This window comes from Haemaphysalis longicornis, unplaced genomic scaffold (genome assembly GCF_048455015.1).
Source record: "Haemaphysalis longicornis isolate Haplotype H1 unplaced genomic scaffold, Haemaphysalis longicornis Haplotype H1 scaffold_4, whole genome shotgun sequence".
In the NCBI taxonomy this organism is placed as follows: domain Eukaryota; kingdom Metazoa; phylum Arthropoda; class Arachnida; order Ixodida; family Ixodidae; genus Haemaphysalis; species Haemaphysalis longicornis.
In genome coordinates this window covers 226,991,421-227,007,548 of record NW_027526361.1, presented here as the reverse complement: position 1 = coordinate 227,007,548, position 16,128 = coordinate 226,991,421, and the positions used below count along the sequence as shown (strand labels likewise).

Genomic DNA, 16,128 nt, shown 5'->3' with positions numbered 1-16,128 from the left:
CTGAAACAATTTAAAATGCTTTTATCTTGCCCGCGTTGTGGCATCCATCGTTTGCCCCACACATTGCGGTTAGGAGTGAATCGCGAAAAAAATTGAAAATTAAATTATAGATAGCGTAAGTAAGCGCTATAAGCTTGTATTTATTTTTTAGTAGGAGGCAATTAGGTTCGCTTGCGAGAGTGGCTCCAGTGCAGCTCAGCGCAAGCCCAAACCAAGTAAGCGAAAGAGTTCCCTAAAGCGAAAGGAACGGGTGGACGCCGCTGGGGGGCCGAACTATGCGGTCGTGCCTCGCATAACGTCTCGAATATTGTTAAACAGTTCTGGAACGTCGTTTCGCTGACACCGCAAGTGGTGAGACAGTTTCTTTACCATGTGCTGACCACCCCGGAGGACCATTCGGCCCCACCGGACTTTTCGTGCTTGTAAATCGATAAACGCAGATATCAAAAGACAGTTAAGCCTAACGCACCGACGGCGTGCTTCGGAATCAGCGGCGGCGGCTGCCGCTGCCGACGCAGCTGCTGGCGCAACTGCAAGTGTGGCCAAAGGCACCGCGCCGCCACTTTGTGATATGAAAGTGGACTAAATCCAGCAGACTAACAAGAACAGCCACAAAGCTCATGAAGTGCCACCGAGCACCCGCTCCAGCCCAGCTGGCCGCTACGACGCTTCCCAGGATGAAGACGCCGAACGTGATCAGCTGATGAACGAAGACAACGGCGGTGAATGGCATCGCGTCTTGCCTACCAAGAAGAACGAGGTCACCAAAACCGAAAGGGTAAGTCGGACTCGTTTGTCACTGCAGTTGAGACCACTGGTTAAGATGAAAGTACGAAGTATCCTCAGACAAGCCATAGCTAACGCCATTGGCTCTAGATCTCCCAATGCCAAACTTGCTGAAATGGCTGCTATTAGGTATGACGCCGCCGCTAATAGCGCCCACATCACATTCTACGATGCCGAAAATGCTGCTAGGATTTCCAGAACTGACCACCTCACGTACCGGCTCAACGGGCGGCTTGAAACCACAGAGGTGACGGCCGACCGAATGGACTAAAAAAACATGATTCGCTGAGTTATACGGGTTGACCCGGCTGAAAGTAACAACACCATCTTCAATTGGCTGCGTAGCGAACAGGCCGGATTACTACAAGTTCAGAAGATTGGGAAGTCGGACCGTGCCATTATCACCTGAAAATCTGCCGAACTTCCACGAGTTGTTAAGTATTACATGGAACTGGTGGGAGTAACGGAATACAACTTGAAGAGGATAGTATGTTTCAAGTGCCATACACTGGGCCACATACCGAAATTCTGTATTGCCTCGAGTGTCTGCCGGGACTGTGGCCGCCCACATGCCACAGAAGAAGATTGCGATAACAACCCCTTCTGTGCCGCCTGCAAGGAGCCCGGTCACCGCGCAGTTATTCCAGTATACCCTAGCCGCATGCCGAAATCGGCCGACCTAGATCAAGATGCCACAAAGAAGGAAACGTCAAAAATGAACAAGAACACATCGAAGCCCAAAGATGGGATCTCTTGGGCCGACCTGGTCCACACCCAACAAAAGGATGACCCTTTTTTTCCATCAACTCCAACAATAAATACTATCATGAAAGAGAACAACAGTCTTAAACACGAACTTCAAGAACTCCGTGCCGAGCTGCAGCAACTCCGCTCGGAACTCAGTCAAGCCCGAACACAGCAGCGACCCCAATCCACCTCTCCGGGTCCACCGCCAGCGCACCGAAGCCGGTCTCGAGTGAAGAAAAAAATTTTCCCGCAGCAACATTCGGACAACACGCAAAAATGGGTTACGAAACACATGCTGGCACAACGGAACGCGCATTTGAAGTTCAAACCTCCGAGGAACTACAAAAAGCACTCAAAGGGATTCATGAGTTACAAGGGCACGTACACACGCTAAAGGCCGACATTCAACAACTAGCCGATTAGCTCTGCTAATTTATTGAAACCATCACCCCCGAGGAGACAAAGTGTAAGAACAAGTATTCCCAGCACTGACTTCCGCCTACGACGCGATGCCAATAGACTCATTGTACAATGAAACTGCCGTAGTTTTTAACAGAACGGTTCCCTTCTAAAGCACCAGATCAGTACCCACAGTCCCATAGCCATCCTGTTACAGGAAACACGGGGATCATGTAAACTCCAAAATTATACTACCTTTATGGATCCCACCATTGAGCATGCAGGGAGGCACTCTCCAGTCATTGAAAGACAAGCAGCTATTTTAGCAAGGCTTGGGAGTGGGCTAGTTGGTGTTTTAGCATCTTGAAGTGCAGAGGTGCGCTGCCTGACACGAAACGTAGCACAGGGTTAATACCACAAAAACAGACAAGCTGAGGCAATCAGGCCGCTGTCTCAACGACAGATTACGGGAACATAAGAATGCATGCGCGCAACTGGCGGCAAATGGAAATTTGGCCGCGCATGTTAAGAATTACGAGAAGAAATGTTCGCCCGATTTTGAGGGGACAACCATTTTGTTCCGCTCCAGAGACAAGATTACCCGCGAGATATACGAAGCATATGCAACGTTGTCAGGAGTGGAGGGAGATTGCGTTAGCGCCCCTTCAATCCGGCTTTCGGCGCGTGAAATAAGTTTCCTAAATGAGGAATAGATATCATGTCACGTGTAGCGTTTTATTGTTATTTTTTCGTGCATGTTCTTAATTTCTGTCATATATAACCGCCCCCCTTCACAAGATAATAAACAGTTGATAGTTTGCGCCTCACCTTGTCTGTTTTTGTGGTATTAACCCTGTCCTACGTTTCGTGTCAGGCAGCGCACCTCTGCACTTCAACAGCTATTTTAGTTCGCAAGGACTTCCGTGCCATTCAACATAGATCGGACCAAGCCAGCAACGCTCCTAGGGAGGTTAAATAGTATGCATAGAACCACCTGGTAACCAGCACCTGCTTCTTGTTTCTGTGCATTATCGCCCGCAGTGCAGCGCTGGTTGCAGAGATACCTATGACTGGATCTCGCACATCACGTCTCTCCGGTTCGACGGCCCCATTGTGGTTGGAGGGGACTTCAATGCACTCAGCACACTTTGGGGTTACTCCCACACGGACATCAGAGGGAAGAACCTTGAGAATGCCCTCGAATTCAGCAACCTTATCCTTCGCTACGATCCATTTCACCCGACGCGGGTCGGCCTAAACCGCAATCAAACTGACACCTAGCCAGACCTTACTTTTTCAACCCCACGATCAATCAAGCGATGGCAACCACTGAACACGACATGGGGCAGTGATCATTATCCCATTTTTCTTCATATCAACATTAAGAAGATGCGCCAACGGACCACGCTTAAAATCCTCAATTGGTACACTTTCCGAGATAACTTTCGCGTGGAAGAGGACCCTGCTCTACTCGACTTTGTACACAATGTCACGGATGCGAGGAGTATGGCTTTTGAAACTGTTACAAGCACAGTCGATGTAGAGGTTTCTGACGCTCACGTGACCCGCCTCCTTCGAACAGCCGAGCGCCTTACTGAGCGGTACCGCACTGGCGGAAAACGACACAGGGTTCTGATACGTCTGAAGAAACATAAAGTTGTTAATGCCTCCCAAAGAACGCTTCAAAAAGAAATATGGCACAATCTCTGTCACCGCCTAGGACAACAGAAAGGTCTGGCTAGGAACAGAGTGGTCAGATCCCTCTAACAAGACACGTCCGCTCGCTTTGCTATCTATGCCGATGACGTCGTGGTGTGGACGGAAGCAGTGGACTATCCAGACGCTGAGTGCATGCAAACGGAACTTCAAGCAGCTGTGTTTCGCCTTGAGAGATCCCTCACAGCCCTGAACTTGCAATTGTCCCCAACCAAGACAGAATTTCTCAGCGTCGATGGCCGCCAGGCCACGAATCCGGTTTACCAGTTAAGGGTGGAAAGGTACGGTGACTTCTCGAAACAGCGCAACACGAACGAGTACGGAAGAAGTAGACAAGACGAGCGCTGACTCCCAACTGGTTTTGACGTCATTGAAAGCGCATAATTTATCACTTTTGGCTTCAAAGGAAAGGAAAAGGAAAAGTAGAGAAAACACCCAACAGCAACCCTAGCGGGCACACTCTCGCCCCCGTGCAGCTGGTACAAATGATAACCGCTGGGGTAAACACAATTTCAGAAGACGCGGAATAATTTCCGGATGTTCTCTCTAGTCATGTTAAGCAGACCTGCCGGGAAATGATCGAAACGTTCCAGATCTGGAGGTTGGGGGACGTATGCGTCAGTAAACCGTCCATCACACTTTGTGAAAAGGAATATGGATTCTTATCTAGCCCGTGCTATGATACGTGATTGCTTGGCTGGAAATTATTCCGCGTGGTACGGAACAGATTGCGTGGAACACATCAGATTGCGTGGTACGTGTAGCGCTGCCTATTTTGTGCGGATTACGGATCGTCCGCCCTAGGAGCGTGTTTTTCGTTGCTACCTGTAAGTACTGCGGTCCTGACTGTTGCGCAACAGGTGCGAAATTAAAAAGAAGTCGCTCTGTGTTATTGAGCCATGGTTTTTTTTGCTAGTTCACGGAGCCGTATCCTAGCATTTCTTCATCAGCGCTTTCATCTTGAAAACATCAGCTTGTTTTAAGGGTGGCCTGCGGCGTTGAGCGTTGCAGGTGACCGGCGCTGGTGTTACTTGCACGCGTTTTTAATAAAATGAACGCGTTGTTAGACCACTGTCGCGAGCGTTTTTTCGAAGTGATGGTTGCTTGCAAAAAATATTTTCAGAGCAACTTTCCTTTCGGCGTAGCGTGGACTGTGGGGTATGACTCCTCTTCGCAAGCGAGGCCTTATAAATTTCCGCACTGACTCGCGACTCAATTCGTAGGTATGGAACTTACTACGTACACACAGCGTTCATCAAAAGTGACCTTGAGCCAAACTCCTTTTGTGCCCGGTAAGGTGGAACGTTCAACTGGAATTCTAAAAAAACTTGCACCTTTCGGCGGCTTCTGTTCACCACGGGTAAAATGTCCAACGGAACAGCTGTTCTTTTAAAATATTTAGTCATTTCACAGCCGCGAATGATTGTAAAGCCTTATGCGTCGGGTGTTCGTGTCTGTGGCGATTACTGCGCTGTTATTATCATTTCCGTCTGTGATGTGCCTGAAACACTCTGTGCTGAAGTGTACTACAGACCAACTCCAACGTTCTTTCAAAATTTTAGCTTTGATATCCAGATCTTGCGTTGCGTTTCCGGCTGCGGAAAGCAATCCAGGCTAATGCCTGATGTGTATTTCGTAGATTTCTGCTGCCCCACTGCGCGCTGCTGAGCATGAGGTCGCGGGTTCGATTCCGGCCGCGGCGGCCGCTTTTCTGATGGAGGCGAAAAGCAAAAACGCCCGTGTGTACGAGATTTCGGCGCACGATAAAGATCCCCAGGTGGTCAAAATTAATCCGGAGCCCTCCACTACGGCGCGCCTCATCGCCTGCGTTGCGTCGGCGCGTTAAACCCCACAATCAATCAATACTGCCCCACTGCGCATCATTTCCCGTACATTAAAGGAATCTTGTTTGACCTACGAGTGCCCTATAGAAACCCGTGTATTTTTGTCGTTTGTTTCCCCTCTACTGAAATTTGAGCGTGGAGCTCCCTAACTTAAGCGGCGCAACCTATAGGACGACCTCCTGGCCGATACGTGCCATTACGGGCCTCCCGCGACACACCAGAGTCGACCTCCTTGATAAGGCTGCCCCGCTTCCACCCCTTACGATCCTTGTGGGAGAGACAAATTGCATCACCAACAGCGCCTTGACCTTACCCCTCAAGAGAAACCTCTCCAACAATGGGACCACCAAATCAGCCACACAGATATCTCCAATATGCCGCCTGCTCTTCCGCCAAGGGAACGCCCGGCACTCAGCATACTTCGTTACCGCCCCATAGAGCGACGTCGCAGAACTGTACGGGAGCAGTACATTGCCCAGTTGGCCCGCGACAAAGGCCCCGATGAGTTAGACATCTTTACATATGCGGCTATTAGCTGCATGAGCGCAGCAATAGCCTGGACTTGCCCCGAAGACCCAACCCTCAATGGATCTTGGCAGATCCGCAAAACGTACGGCCTTACTGACAATGTCGAGCTAGTTGTCATTCTTGGTGCACTCCAACAAATTCAGACCTCCCAGCAACCCGAATATCACCATTACCGCATCATTACCGATTCACACATTGCCCTCCAGGAACTCAACAAGGCTTATACCCATATTCTCACCGCCAACCACATTATAAGCACAATTCAATCCTTCCGCGGACAAGCAATCATATGCGTCTGGCTTGGACACCTTGTCACTCAGCTGGAGCGACTGGAAACCAGCAAGCACACAACGCTGCTAGGGAGTGCCTTCTTTCGACTCCTCCCCTGGCTACCACGCCCGCTGACGAAACTTCACCCACATCTTTAGCCTGGTATCAAAAAAGACGACAACTGCGGCAACAAAGTCAACGGCGACTCGAAGAAGATACCCCCTCCCCCCCCCCCCCCCCCCCCCCAGGCTTTCTCCCTGCTTCGATATCCCTTTCTCGGCAGCGCGAAATCTTAATAACAAGGCATGCGCGGACACCGCCTACACTCCGGACATTGTTCGCAAATGGTACAACGGCAGCACATTCCTTTCATCCGCACCTACGTGCAATTTCTGCGGTGCCGCTAATATCCTCCCGAACTTGTTTCGCCTAATATGGTCTTGTCCGTCATTCTAAAGCGGCCGAAAAACAGCTGGTAGCCAATTTTCCACCCCTACGTACGAATGGGGAGCACCTGGAGCACCTGCATTCAAATGCTACTCTTCTCGAACGCGTAGGAATTTATTCACTTGCCAGTGGTCTTTACAAAGCAGTGTAGAACACTCGCACAGCCCTAGTAGGGCATGCAAACGGACAATTTGTGTTTAATTACGTACATGAGATTTTCATTGAGACTTTCGACTCCCCTTCCCTCATCTTCCAATAACCCCCCAGTGCCTCAGGCCTATTTCTAAATAAAGTCGTTCAATCATTGAAAGGAACGCGCCTTTCTCCCGGCTCTGTCAAATGTGGCAGACTGTTTACGACGGGCGTAGTATCAGAAATCGCCCCAATGTAGCGTTTCACGAGCGTGTTTGAACATTAAGGAGTGCGTTTCATACGTTGAAATCGAGTCATCTGTCATCGATTTGGTTTACTGTGTATGAAGACGGCGGCCATGAAAAAATCTTGTCGTCTTGGTCGCTCCTATCGTACGGATTAAAGCGAACTCTTCGTTCGAACCGAACATCTACGCGATTGTGGAATAATGTGACTGACAGTGGCCTAGGGACTTCGTTCATTCTTCGCTGATGAGCTTTGTTGCTGGAGCATCAAATAGAAGTGACTTCGAAGCTCTGACGCTACCCCACCGGCGAAGTCACTGCGAAGGTTGGGTGGGGCTTCGCTCGCTATGCCGTGCCCACGAATGGGCTAGGTGTGTTGGATTGACGCGAAAACTCAGAGGAAACTCGGGACCGATATTGCGCGGCCGAGTTGAACTCTCGAGGCTCGTTATGGCGGCGGCTGGGGAGTTGTTCAATGTTGACGGGCATATATCTATCCCGACAGATCTTTTTGTTCAGCGGTGGCGGAGGATGAAATTCAAGCTCGTTTCAGTCTCTTAAAAAGTATTGCGCATTCGCTGTGGCGACCGTCTGTTTACCGTCCCATTTGCGACGACTTTGAGGGGGCTTTCGCTCCATGACAGCCGAACAGCAAGTGTTATGTGCAGTGCGATTTTACGCGACGGCACCTTCCACGGAAGCACTGAAATCAACCGCAGATGCGACGGCTACAAGTCGACAGTATGCAGATATGTGCACAATAAGACACGTTTTTTGCCTTTTTTAAGGTGGTTCACCGGACATGGCTTCAGCACGTTCTACCATGCGTTATCCGTTTGCAGCTGGAGCGAGCGCTTCGGTTATCGTCTGCCCGCAAGACAGTTTTAACGAAGCGTTGCATTACCGCCGGTTTCATTTATCGTCAGCGCGGCAGACAATTTCGCTTGGGGCGTTGCGTGTCGCAACATTCTTGCGGAAACGTTACTGGCAGGACAGAAAACAATCAACAGCGCGTATCCACTATTGGAGACGATCTCTACGCATTTTATCGGCTTTGCCCAGCGTCGTCGTCGTCTGGCAGGAAGCAGCGCATGTTAATTTTATTAAGGGGAAAGTTGAGACCTAAACTTGAGACCCAGAAAGAGGGTGAGTGTGTGCAGAAAGAGAGCGAAGAAAAAGAGGAGGGTGAGGGGATTAGCCTAAATAAAAAAGCAACTGTAGAGAGCTTAGTCGAAGAAGATCGGTGATGAGCAAACCGAAATAAAGCAAACAAATTTGAAAGGTTTAAGTGGATGCTATTTCTTTCTTCGTAGCACATGCCTACTTGGGTGATTTGCCCGCATTTGGGAGCTTCTAGGAGCTAGTGGGCCCAGTTGTCAAAATTTACAACGCTATGGAGGTTGAGGAGAAGCGGCTGAAGGCTGACACTGGGAGGGCCTAGCGTGCTGCACTTCAGAAGCACAGGCGGTAGCAAGAGGATGCCCATGTTGCCTTGCCACAACGCGCAGGCACGTGCGAAGTTGTTCCATTGCCTGCAAAGCAGTGGACGGAAGCCGTCTGCTCTCTGTCATGGTTCCTATTGTGGAGGTGGTCTTCGGGATACCTAGAAATATCCTCAGTATTCGGGCCTGCAACCCTTCTAGTATTTTAGAATTCCCTTTGGAAAGAGAAGCCAGAGCTAGGAGGCTATAGCGAAGTAAGCCTTTGCAGAGGGCGTCGTATAGCAGTAAAAGATAGTTGACGCTACATCCATCAGTGCTGTTGGAAGGCATGCCGAAGATGTGCACGAATGACGTTAACTTCTCTTTTAGGGTTCGGATGTGAGGCGTCCATGTCAGATGGCGGTCGATGGTAATGCCCAAAAACATGTGATGGGTGACATACGGTATCGGTACGCCTGCGGCCGTTAACTGGTAGTTTGAGACGTCCCGCTTTGTAAAGGCCATGACAACCAATACAAAGGCCACACTCATGTGTACACTGATGCCTCAATGACGGCTACATCGTCGGTAATCATGATCTCGATCCCTTTGTCGCTCACTACCATCTGCGCCCTATTGAGCCACAAGTCCTCGACGACAGCTACTGAGCTGGCTGGGCTGCGCGCTGCATTTCAGCATATTCTAAAGCAGCCGGCCAATCAATGGGCTGTATTGACAAACTCCAGGTCAGCACTCGAAAGCTTGAAGTCGCTTCTAAATGAACAGCTGGCTTGGGAAATCAATCTCTTGCGCTTACAAGCAATACCAAGGGGACCCAGCGTAGGTCTGCAGTGGCTTCCTGCCCACTGCGGAGTTGCCGCCAACGACGCAGCCTGCAAAGCCGCCTCATCTGCCCGCAGACTCTGCGCTGAAGCTGTGCCGATCCCATTCACGAGAAAGGATGCGGCAATACTCGCCTCATCAACCGCATGGAATGCGCAGATGTCTATCTGGACTGAGGCAAGGCAGCAATACGCACCTCTTCATGAGATTGACCCCAAGTGCACCTTGAGAATGCCACCTGGACTTAGCAAGCGCGAGGAAGCCATTCTGCATAGGCTGCGCTTGAATGTAACCTACACGCAAGGAGGTTGTCCTACACGGGACATTACTTGTACAAAATTCAGCTGGCATCTTCATTTCCTTGTTCCAGATGTGACTCACGAGAAGACGTCCATCATGTCATATGCGTGCGTCCGAAGTACACCGTGCACACACAGAAACTCATATTACCTTTGTGCAGGCAGCTTGGTGCGGACTTGAGGTGAGGGCACTTTTGGGTCCATGATCGGGTTCCAGTCTGGCTGCACGTGCAATCGAAGCTCTTTTGGAGTTTCTTCGGAGCACAGAACTGGACAGAGTTTGGTGATTGAAATTTTTGGGCGCACCTTTCCGTTTTCACAATTATTTCTCGTTTTTTCTTTTTGTTTTTCTTCTCTCATCTAGCGTAGCAAGCCAGCACGACGGCCCGGCTGACATCGCTGGTCTTCATTACAGTTATTCGCTCTCTCTCTCTCTCCCGCTCTCTTCACAACGCTATGAATTGGGGAAGTAAAATTCGTAGAATACTGCGTGCCGCGTCACACGTGAATGTGATGGCACGTGAAAATGACAGGTGTGCAACTACACCAGCCGTGCAGAACCCGATTCTAGGGAGGCCGTGGTGGGTGCCAGTCTCCTTGCTGACGTATTTCACTATGAAGTGAAAGATTAGAAACTGACGCATACACCGTATAGCGGAAAAGAAGCCAGTCGTAGTTATTCCTGCGAAAAGGCAACGAAATTAAAGCAAGCAAAATGACGCAAGTACAATATATCAGTAAAGAAGTTGTTATAAGTATCGCCACACTTTCGTGTGAAGCGCAACAGCGGTTGCACAAAGATCACCCAAAACAGGCTGCCGAAAACTGGCGGAGGGTATCGATGACGTAACACCAAGCAGCAAATATTTTGCATGTGGCGCGTTTCAATTACTTGTGTTTGCCAGTCGGCCTTAGTCACGTGATTGCACTGTCTACCACCGGTTGAAGAAATGGGCAGAAACTCCTTTTTAGGACGAAAAATTCTAAACAAATCACATAAGAACGCCTGAAAAAAAAAATAGGTAAACTTTGTAATAAAACAAACTATAATAAAATGAAAAAAGGGTGGTAAAGTAAGTTGGTTGGGTTTTCTTGCCGTAGTAGACACCCCAGCACAGGAGTGGAGCGAGAGAAAGCACTGAAAAATGTGCCATGACCTAGTCACGCCCAATTGGAGCGCGCTGTCCTGGAACGGTTACGTCCCCTCAATAATCAGCAAATAACATGAATCAGATTTTTAAGGTCCTTAAACTCCGCCTCGAAATATTATCATCACGTTACGTGGGCGTGGCTAGAGCTCGTGTCTGCCGCGTTTCGCTCAGTCTCGGGCCTTCTGGAATAGCACCCTTCTACCAGAGGCCAAATTCTCTAAAAAACGGGCGTCGCTTTGAAACGACGGGGTAGCGCCATGCAAATGCATGTGTTCTGGGGTTGGGGCCGTCGCTTTTACTTTCCCTCATGGAGGGTGAGCCGCAGAACAGCGCTGTGGCAAGGGCGCGAAGCGACACCCACTGCCCCCCGTCGTTCCACTTGTCGCTTCGCGCCCTTGCCACCCTTGTCACAGCGCTTTTCTGCGGCTCACCCTCCATGAGGGAAAGTAAAAGCGACGGCCCCAACCCCAGAACACATGCATTTGCATGGCGCTACCCCGTCGTTTCAAAGCGACGCCCGTTTTTTAGAGAATTTGGTCCCAGTTGTCATGTCATCATAGACATTAATGGGACTCTGCTACAGTTCCGGTAAACGCTTTTGCCCTTTCTCCCCCTCTAAAAGCATCGTCAAAGCTACAGTTATCAACAGCGCGGAGTGGCAGAACTATCCCCTTCCGCTTAAGCCCTGTTTTGCGGCTTTTTTATAGAAAAGCTTTATTACTTTCCTCAAGCGGCTTCGCGGCGGATGCGGTAATTCACCTTTTGAGCAGACGAACACAACCTGCGAAACACCCTTGGAAGCGCATCGCGTGATTCACCAGGCCCACTTCCGGTGCGGCGCACAAGGCCCCGTTTACCGTCGTTCTGCTGAATCATAAGAGGTGGCGGCCGTGACGGTTACGGCTGATCAGCTGATCAGCGGCCGACAAAACCATCAGCATCGAATACATGCGTCGCTGGGTCGTCTCGTGGTATGTGACTCGTCTTGCGCCACGTTCGCCGTGAATGAAATCGAGTCACGGCCTCCTCATGTGACCGTTGTACGGGCCCGAAAGGCTTTGAGCTGTGGTCGGCAATACAGCTACATCATAGGTTAACCAAGCGAAACCAAGACGCAACCAGACTAGGCCAAGCTTTTGCTTTGCCTAGTCTGGTTAGTTGCGCTATCGAACGTGTCTATCGAATGCGTTTATTGGTGCAACTGCAAGGAGGTACCAATAGCCGCTACATTGCTGTGATGACGTAATTAAGGCGCTGAAAAAAGGCTAAATTCCGGAACGAGAACAAAAATATCTTTTCAGCAAGTTCCCAACATTTCTGATGAGCACAGAGCAGTAATTTTTGCTGAGTAACAAAGTAACCCCATATTCTAATTACTGGATGTGTTTGTTGACTACGTTCTGAAGGAACTCAAGATTTAGGAAAAAGTTGAAAAAGTTGGAAAAGTGTTGCAAGGTCACTTTAATCAATATGTGGCGCTGCCCGTTAGGTGAAAGGTAGGGTTTGTTTATTACAGGCGATGCAGTGTTAAAGCTGAGACTTTGAAATCAACGAACATACCTAATCGTGTTTTTGAAATATAATGATGCTACTACGACAGCGTGAAGCCAGCCGTTAACATCACAAATGAAGGACTGTCAACGCGGAGCTCTCTTTCTTTTATATATCGACTTTCCGGGAGCGGTGCTGCTTCTGCTGCTGTGGTGTTGCTCCGGCGTGGGTTTTGTACACCACCATCAATTTGCGCTCGCCTCCACGTTCGGCAGCCCCTTGAGGCCCCTGCGCGCGTTTTAACCAGACTTTCACTCGCAATGGACATTAGAAATTTCACTAGCGGCCTAATGTCGTCGCTGGCCTTCCAAATTCTGAAACGAAATTTACACAATTCCATAGTAGAGCTTATCTGGACTCCGAGACGCGCTGGTCTCGAGGAAAATGAGGCTGACTGAAACACTGCTTAAGGGCGTAAGATCTCAGCCGGGGTCAGTCACGTTCCCTCTACGGGGTCAGATCTGCCAGAGACGGACTAGTCACGTACAATAAAATTACTATCACTGCCTCTCCCACCGTAGATACCCCCCCCCCCCCGCCCATACCCAAGTAGAACATTCCCAAGAACACGCGTGGCACTTTCTACAGACACCTTCCCCAATCACTATCACCATCAGCCTTCACTATACCTGAACCCTCTCTCAGATCATGTGGGGATGTCCTAAAAACCAATTTCAGTAAATTTCTTGTGAAGAGAAGTGGTAGGATGTGGTGAAGAGCTCATATCCAGAGGCGCAAACCGCCGTGATGAACAGAGCTACCGAAGTCACCCCACGGCACAAGCTGGGGGTCACTAGAGGCCCTTAGACCACAGAACGCTCAATATAGTGTCCCCCCCCCCCCCCCTCTATCTCTCAAAACCCGCGTCAGGCAATTGGCCCGGTTAAGTTCTCACTGCCAGCCAAAAACAAAGGCTGAACTAATTGTCATGGCAGTGGGAGTTGCACGTGAGTAGCGGAAGTTAACTGTGGGGTTGCGGAAGTCGCTCTGACCGCACTTTACTTGAGTCCAGCAGCAATGAAATAGCAATATAACAAATTTTCACCTCCGCTTGGAAGCACCAAGGGTTTTGATTCCTGGTTAAAACATCCAGGACAAGGCGACACCAGTAATTTTTACCGCAAACATTAATGCCGACATCAGAAATACGGCCCCCCGCTGCTTACCTGGCTTTACGGACGAAGTCAGCGGAGTGCGTATTTTTAGCGGTCACCCTTACAGATTATGAATTCCCCCGAAAAGAACCTGTGTGTGCGAGCCGTCCAGTTTTAACGTTTTTACACCGTGCCTTTACCCCGTATGCTCTTAATTAAATACAAAAATAGTGCTCCCAAAGTGTAATTTTTGCTGCCGTTCTTAAAGTATTTCTTGGGGCCAGCCACTGCCATTTTTATGCAGAAAGAACATCTGCTTTCTTAGACAAATCTGGCTTTAAACACTTATTTGTGCGGTGAGGTGTGGTATTACATATTGTTTCGCTGTTTGATGCCTATGTTTGAGATACTGCATAAGAAATAGCTTTGAGTACATTGGCATTCGCACAGCACATCATTTTTTCTAATCTAACCATCGACAGCAAGATAGGGGAAGAATACATTTTATTGTAGCACCTCATTTTGCACGTGTGTTGAATAACATAATGGCAACACAGGCATGCTTTCGAAAAAAAAAAGTTTTTTTACAAAGCGTAACACGATGCATGATTTTGTAGTCCTGGGTTTTTACAGTCTCAAAAATACTAACAAATTCTTTGTCACGCGATTTTGAAATGAAACACAAACACATTGTTTACATACTTTAAACCGGAATTTTTATGAAGGGAGCCATGTAGGGCAAGGGGAGGTCAACGCTCCTACTGGGGGATCGAAATACCTACAGTGCTTAAAAGTAATCAACCACAAATCTGGGGGTTGTTGATTTCGTTAACGCTTTTCAGTGTTGATTTTTTTTTCCACAGAAATCTGAAATATTTGTTAGCACAACACCTCTGATGGAGGCTTGGAAAAGCACCACTTTCCACTCAATTAGAGCATGACAAAGGTGCGGTCACTCAACCGAAATTGGCTTATTTGACGTTTCAGCCGCGTGGTTAGGGACCTTTCAGCCGCGCGGTTAGGGATCTTTATAAAAAAATCTGTTTCGTATGTTTGGCAATGAAACTGTTCCTTTTAAAATGCCGAATAGTGCCGAAGTAGATATTCTTTAGACAGAATTCACAGAACTTTATACAAGTACACAATTTGGAAATACTGGGTGTTGCTGTTCAAGTACTATGTCTGGAAAATCTAGAATGTCTGTGGTCGGCCCCGACATTGGGCATGCCTTGAAGAAGACGAGAAAGATTTTAGTGGACCATGATAAAATAGGCCACCGATCAATGGCCCAGTTTACAAGGGGAGTCAATGGCATGCGAAAAATGCTAGGAGAAGCACCTTCTAACAGTGAGCTATTTTGTTGTGCATTGCGATGAAAAAGTGACTGGGCGCAGGTGAGAGGGGGCCGTAAACTCATATTTTAATCTAACCCTGTCATGAGTCCAGATGAGGTGTTTAGATTTACCCATTCAAATACATTCAGTGACCATACATACTTATCTTTAACCCCTAAAAAAAGGCTACGAAAAGCTGTATAAAATATCCATCTACGGAGAATATAAATATATCCCTGTGTGTTACACAAAATAGAACTAATAAAACTAAACTTTGAGCTCCACCCGCTGGCTCAGAAAATACAGGCAAAGGTTATCTCAGACGGCACAGAGGGACGTAACTGTTCGGAGTTCCTTCTTTTGCTACCATATTTCTGTAAATAAGGCACAATTCGAATATCTCTCGCGTTGCCATTACAACCGTAATCACAATAAAACGGGACAGTACGAAAATTTTACGACAGGCAAAACCAACATTATCGGTTCCCTCTCTAGTGCGGGCTGACACTGTCTATGGTAGCCGCCGATATTGTGGATTGGCTTCTTCCTCGAGAGTCCGTTCCGCGGCGCTCTCTGCCCGTTTTCTTCTTTTCAGCCAAACAGGGACACCAAGGCTTCGGCAGGTCCCGCATCGCCTCGCCTTCTTCCAGTGTCTCGGGGAGCCTCTGGTTGTTTGTCTCCGGCAGTGGGAACGTGATCAGTGCGGATGCACAGGACAGGCCTCCCAGCACAAACAGTGGCAGGAAGCGGCCGTAGAAAGACTGTCCAGGGAAACATATCCACAGAGAAAGGCTTCAGTACGAGTTGCGAAAGAGTAAAAGTAAAGGGAATATCCATGTCTCTAATGTTTCGTTACTGTTGTGCTAGTCATGTACTGCCAGTCTGCGGCTCTTGAATTTATTGTATGACACCTTTCATGCAGAACTCAGTCGAGCGTCCATAAATAAAATTCGCTTAACTGGAATTTTTGGTTGCTTACGTGTGATGCGCAGCTCCCGGCAATATTACATGCAATCCAACGGAAGAAAACGCACGATATTTTGAATCTGAAACCCACCATTACGGTTAACTAGAAGTTATTTCTTAATACAAACCAACGAGAGGAGCGTTACTACCCAATAAAATTCAAATTTTCAAGCGCGAGAAAAGCTACCTGTTCTCTGGTTATGTTGGCGCCATCGCCACTGGGGCAGCGCCACAGTTACTAGACGGCATTTTTACGCAGTGAAGGCTCGCGCTTCCTGAGCTATTTCTCAGAGCTCGTGAACCTACATTGTTGCGCAGAGCGCGGTTTGAGCAGTTTATTTTACGGACGCTTCAG

General features: G+C 48.7%; 1 protein-coding gene across 1 annotated transcript in view; it reads right to left on the bottom strand.

Moving 5' to 3' along the window:
• Window positions 1–13,960: 13,960 nt before the first annotated feature.
• Window positions 13,961–16,128, bottom strand: part of LOC144179682 (beta-alanine transporter-like) — a 71,642-nt gene continuing 69,474 nt past the window's right edge. Inside the window, exon 10 of the mRNA XM_077708128.1 lies at window positions 13,961–15,568. Coding sequence (XP_077564254.1) covers window positions 15,299–15,568 — 270 coding nt within the window. The 3' untranslated portion in view covers window positions 13,961–15,298. The remainder of the gene's footprint in view (window positions 15,569–16,128) is intronic.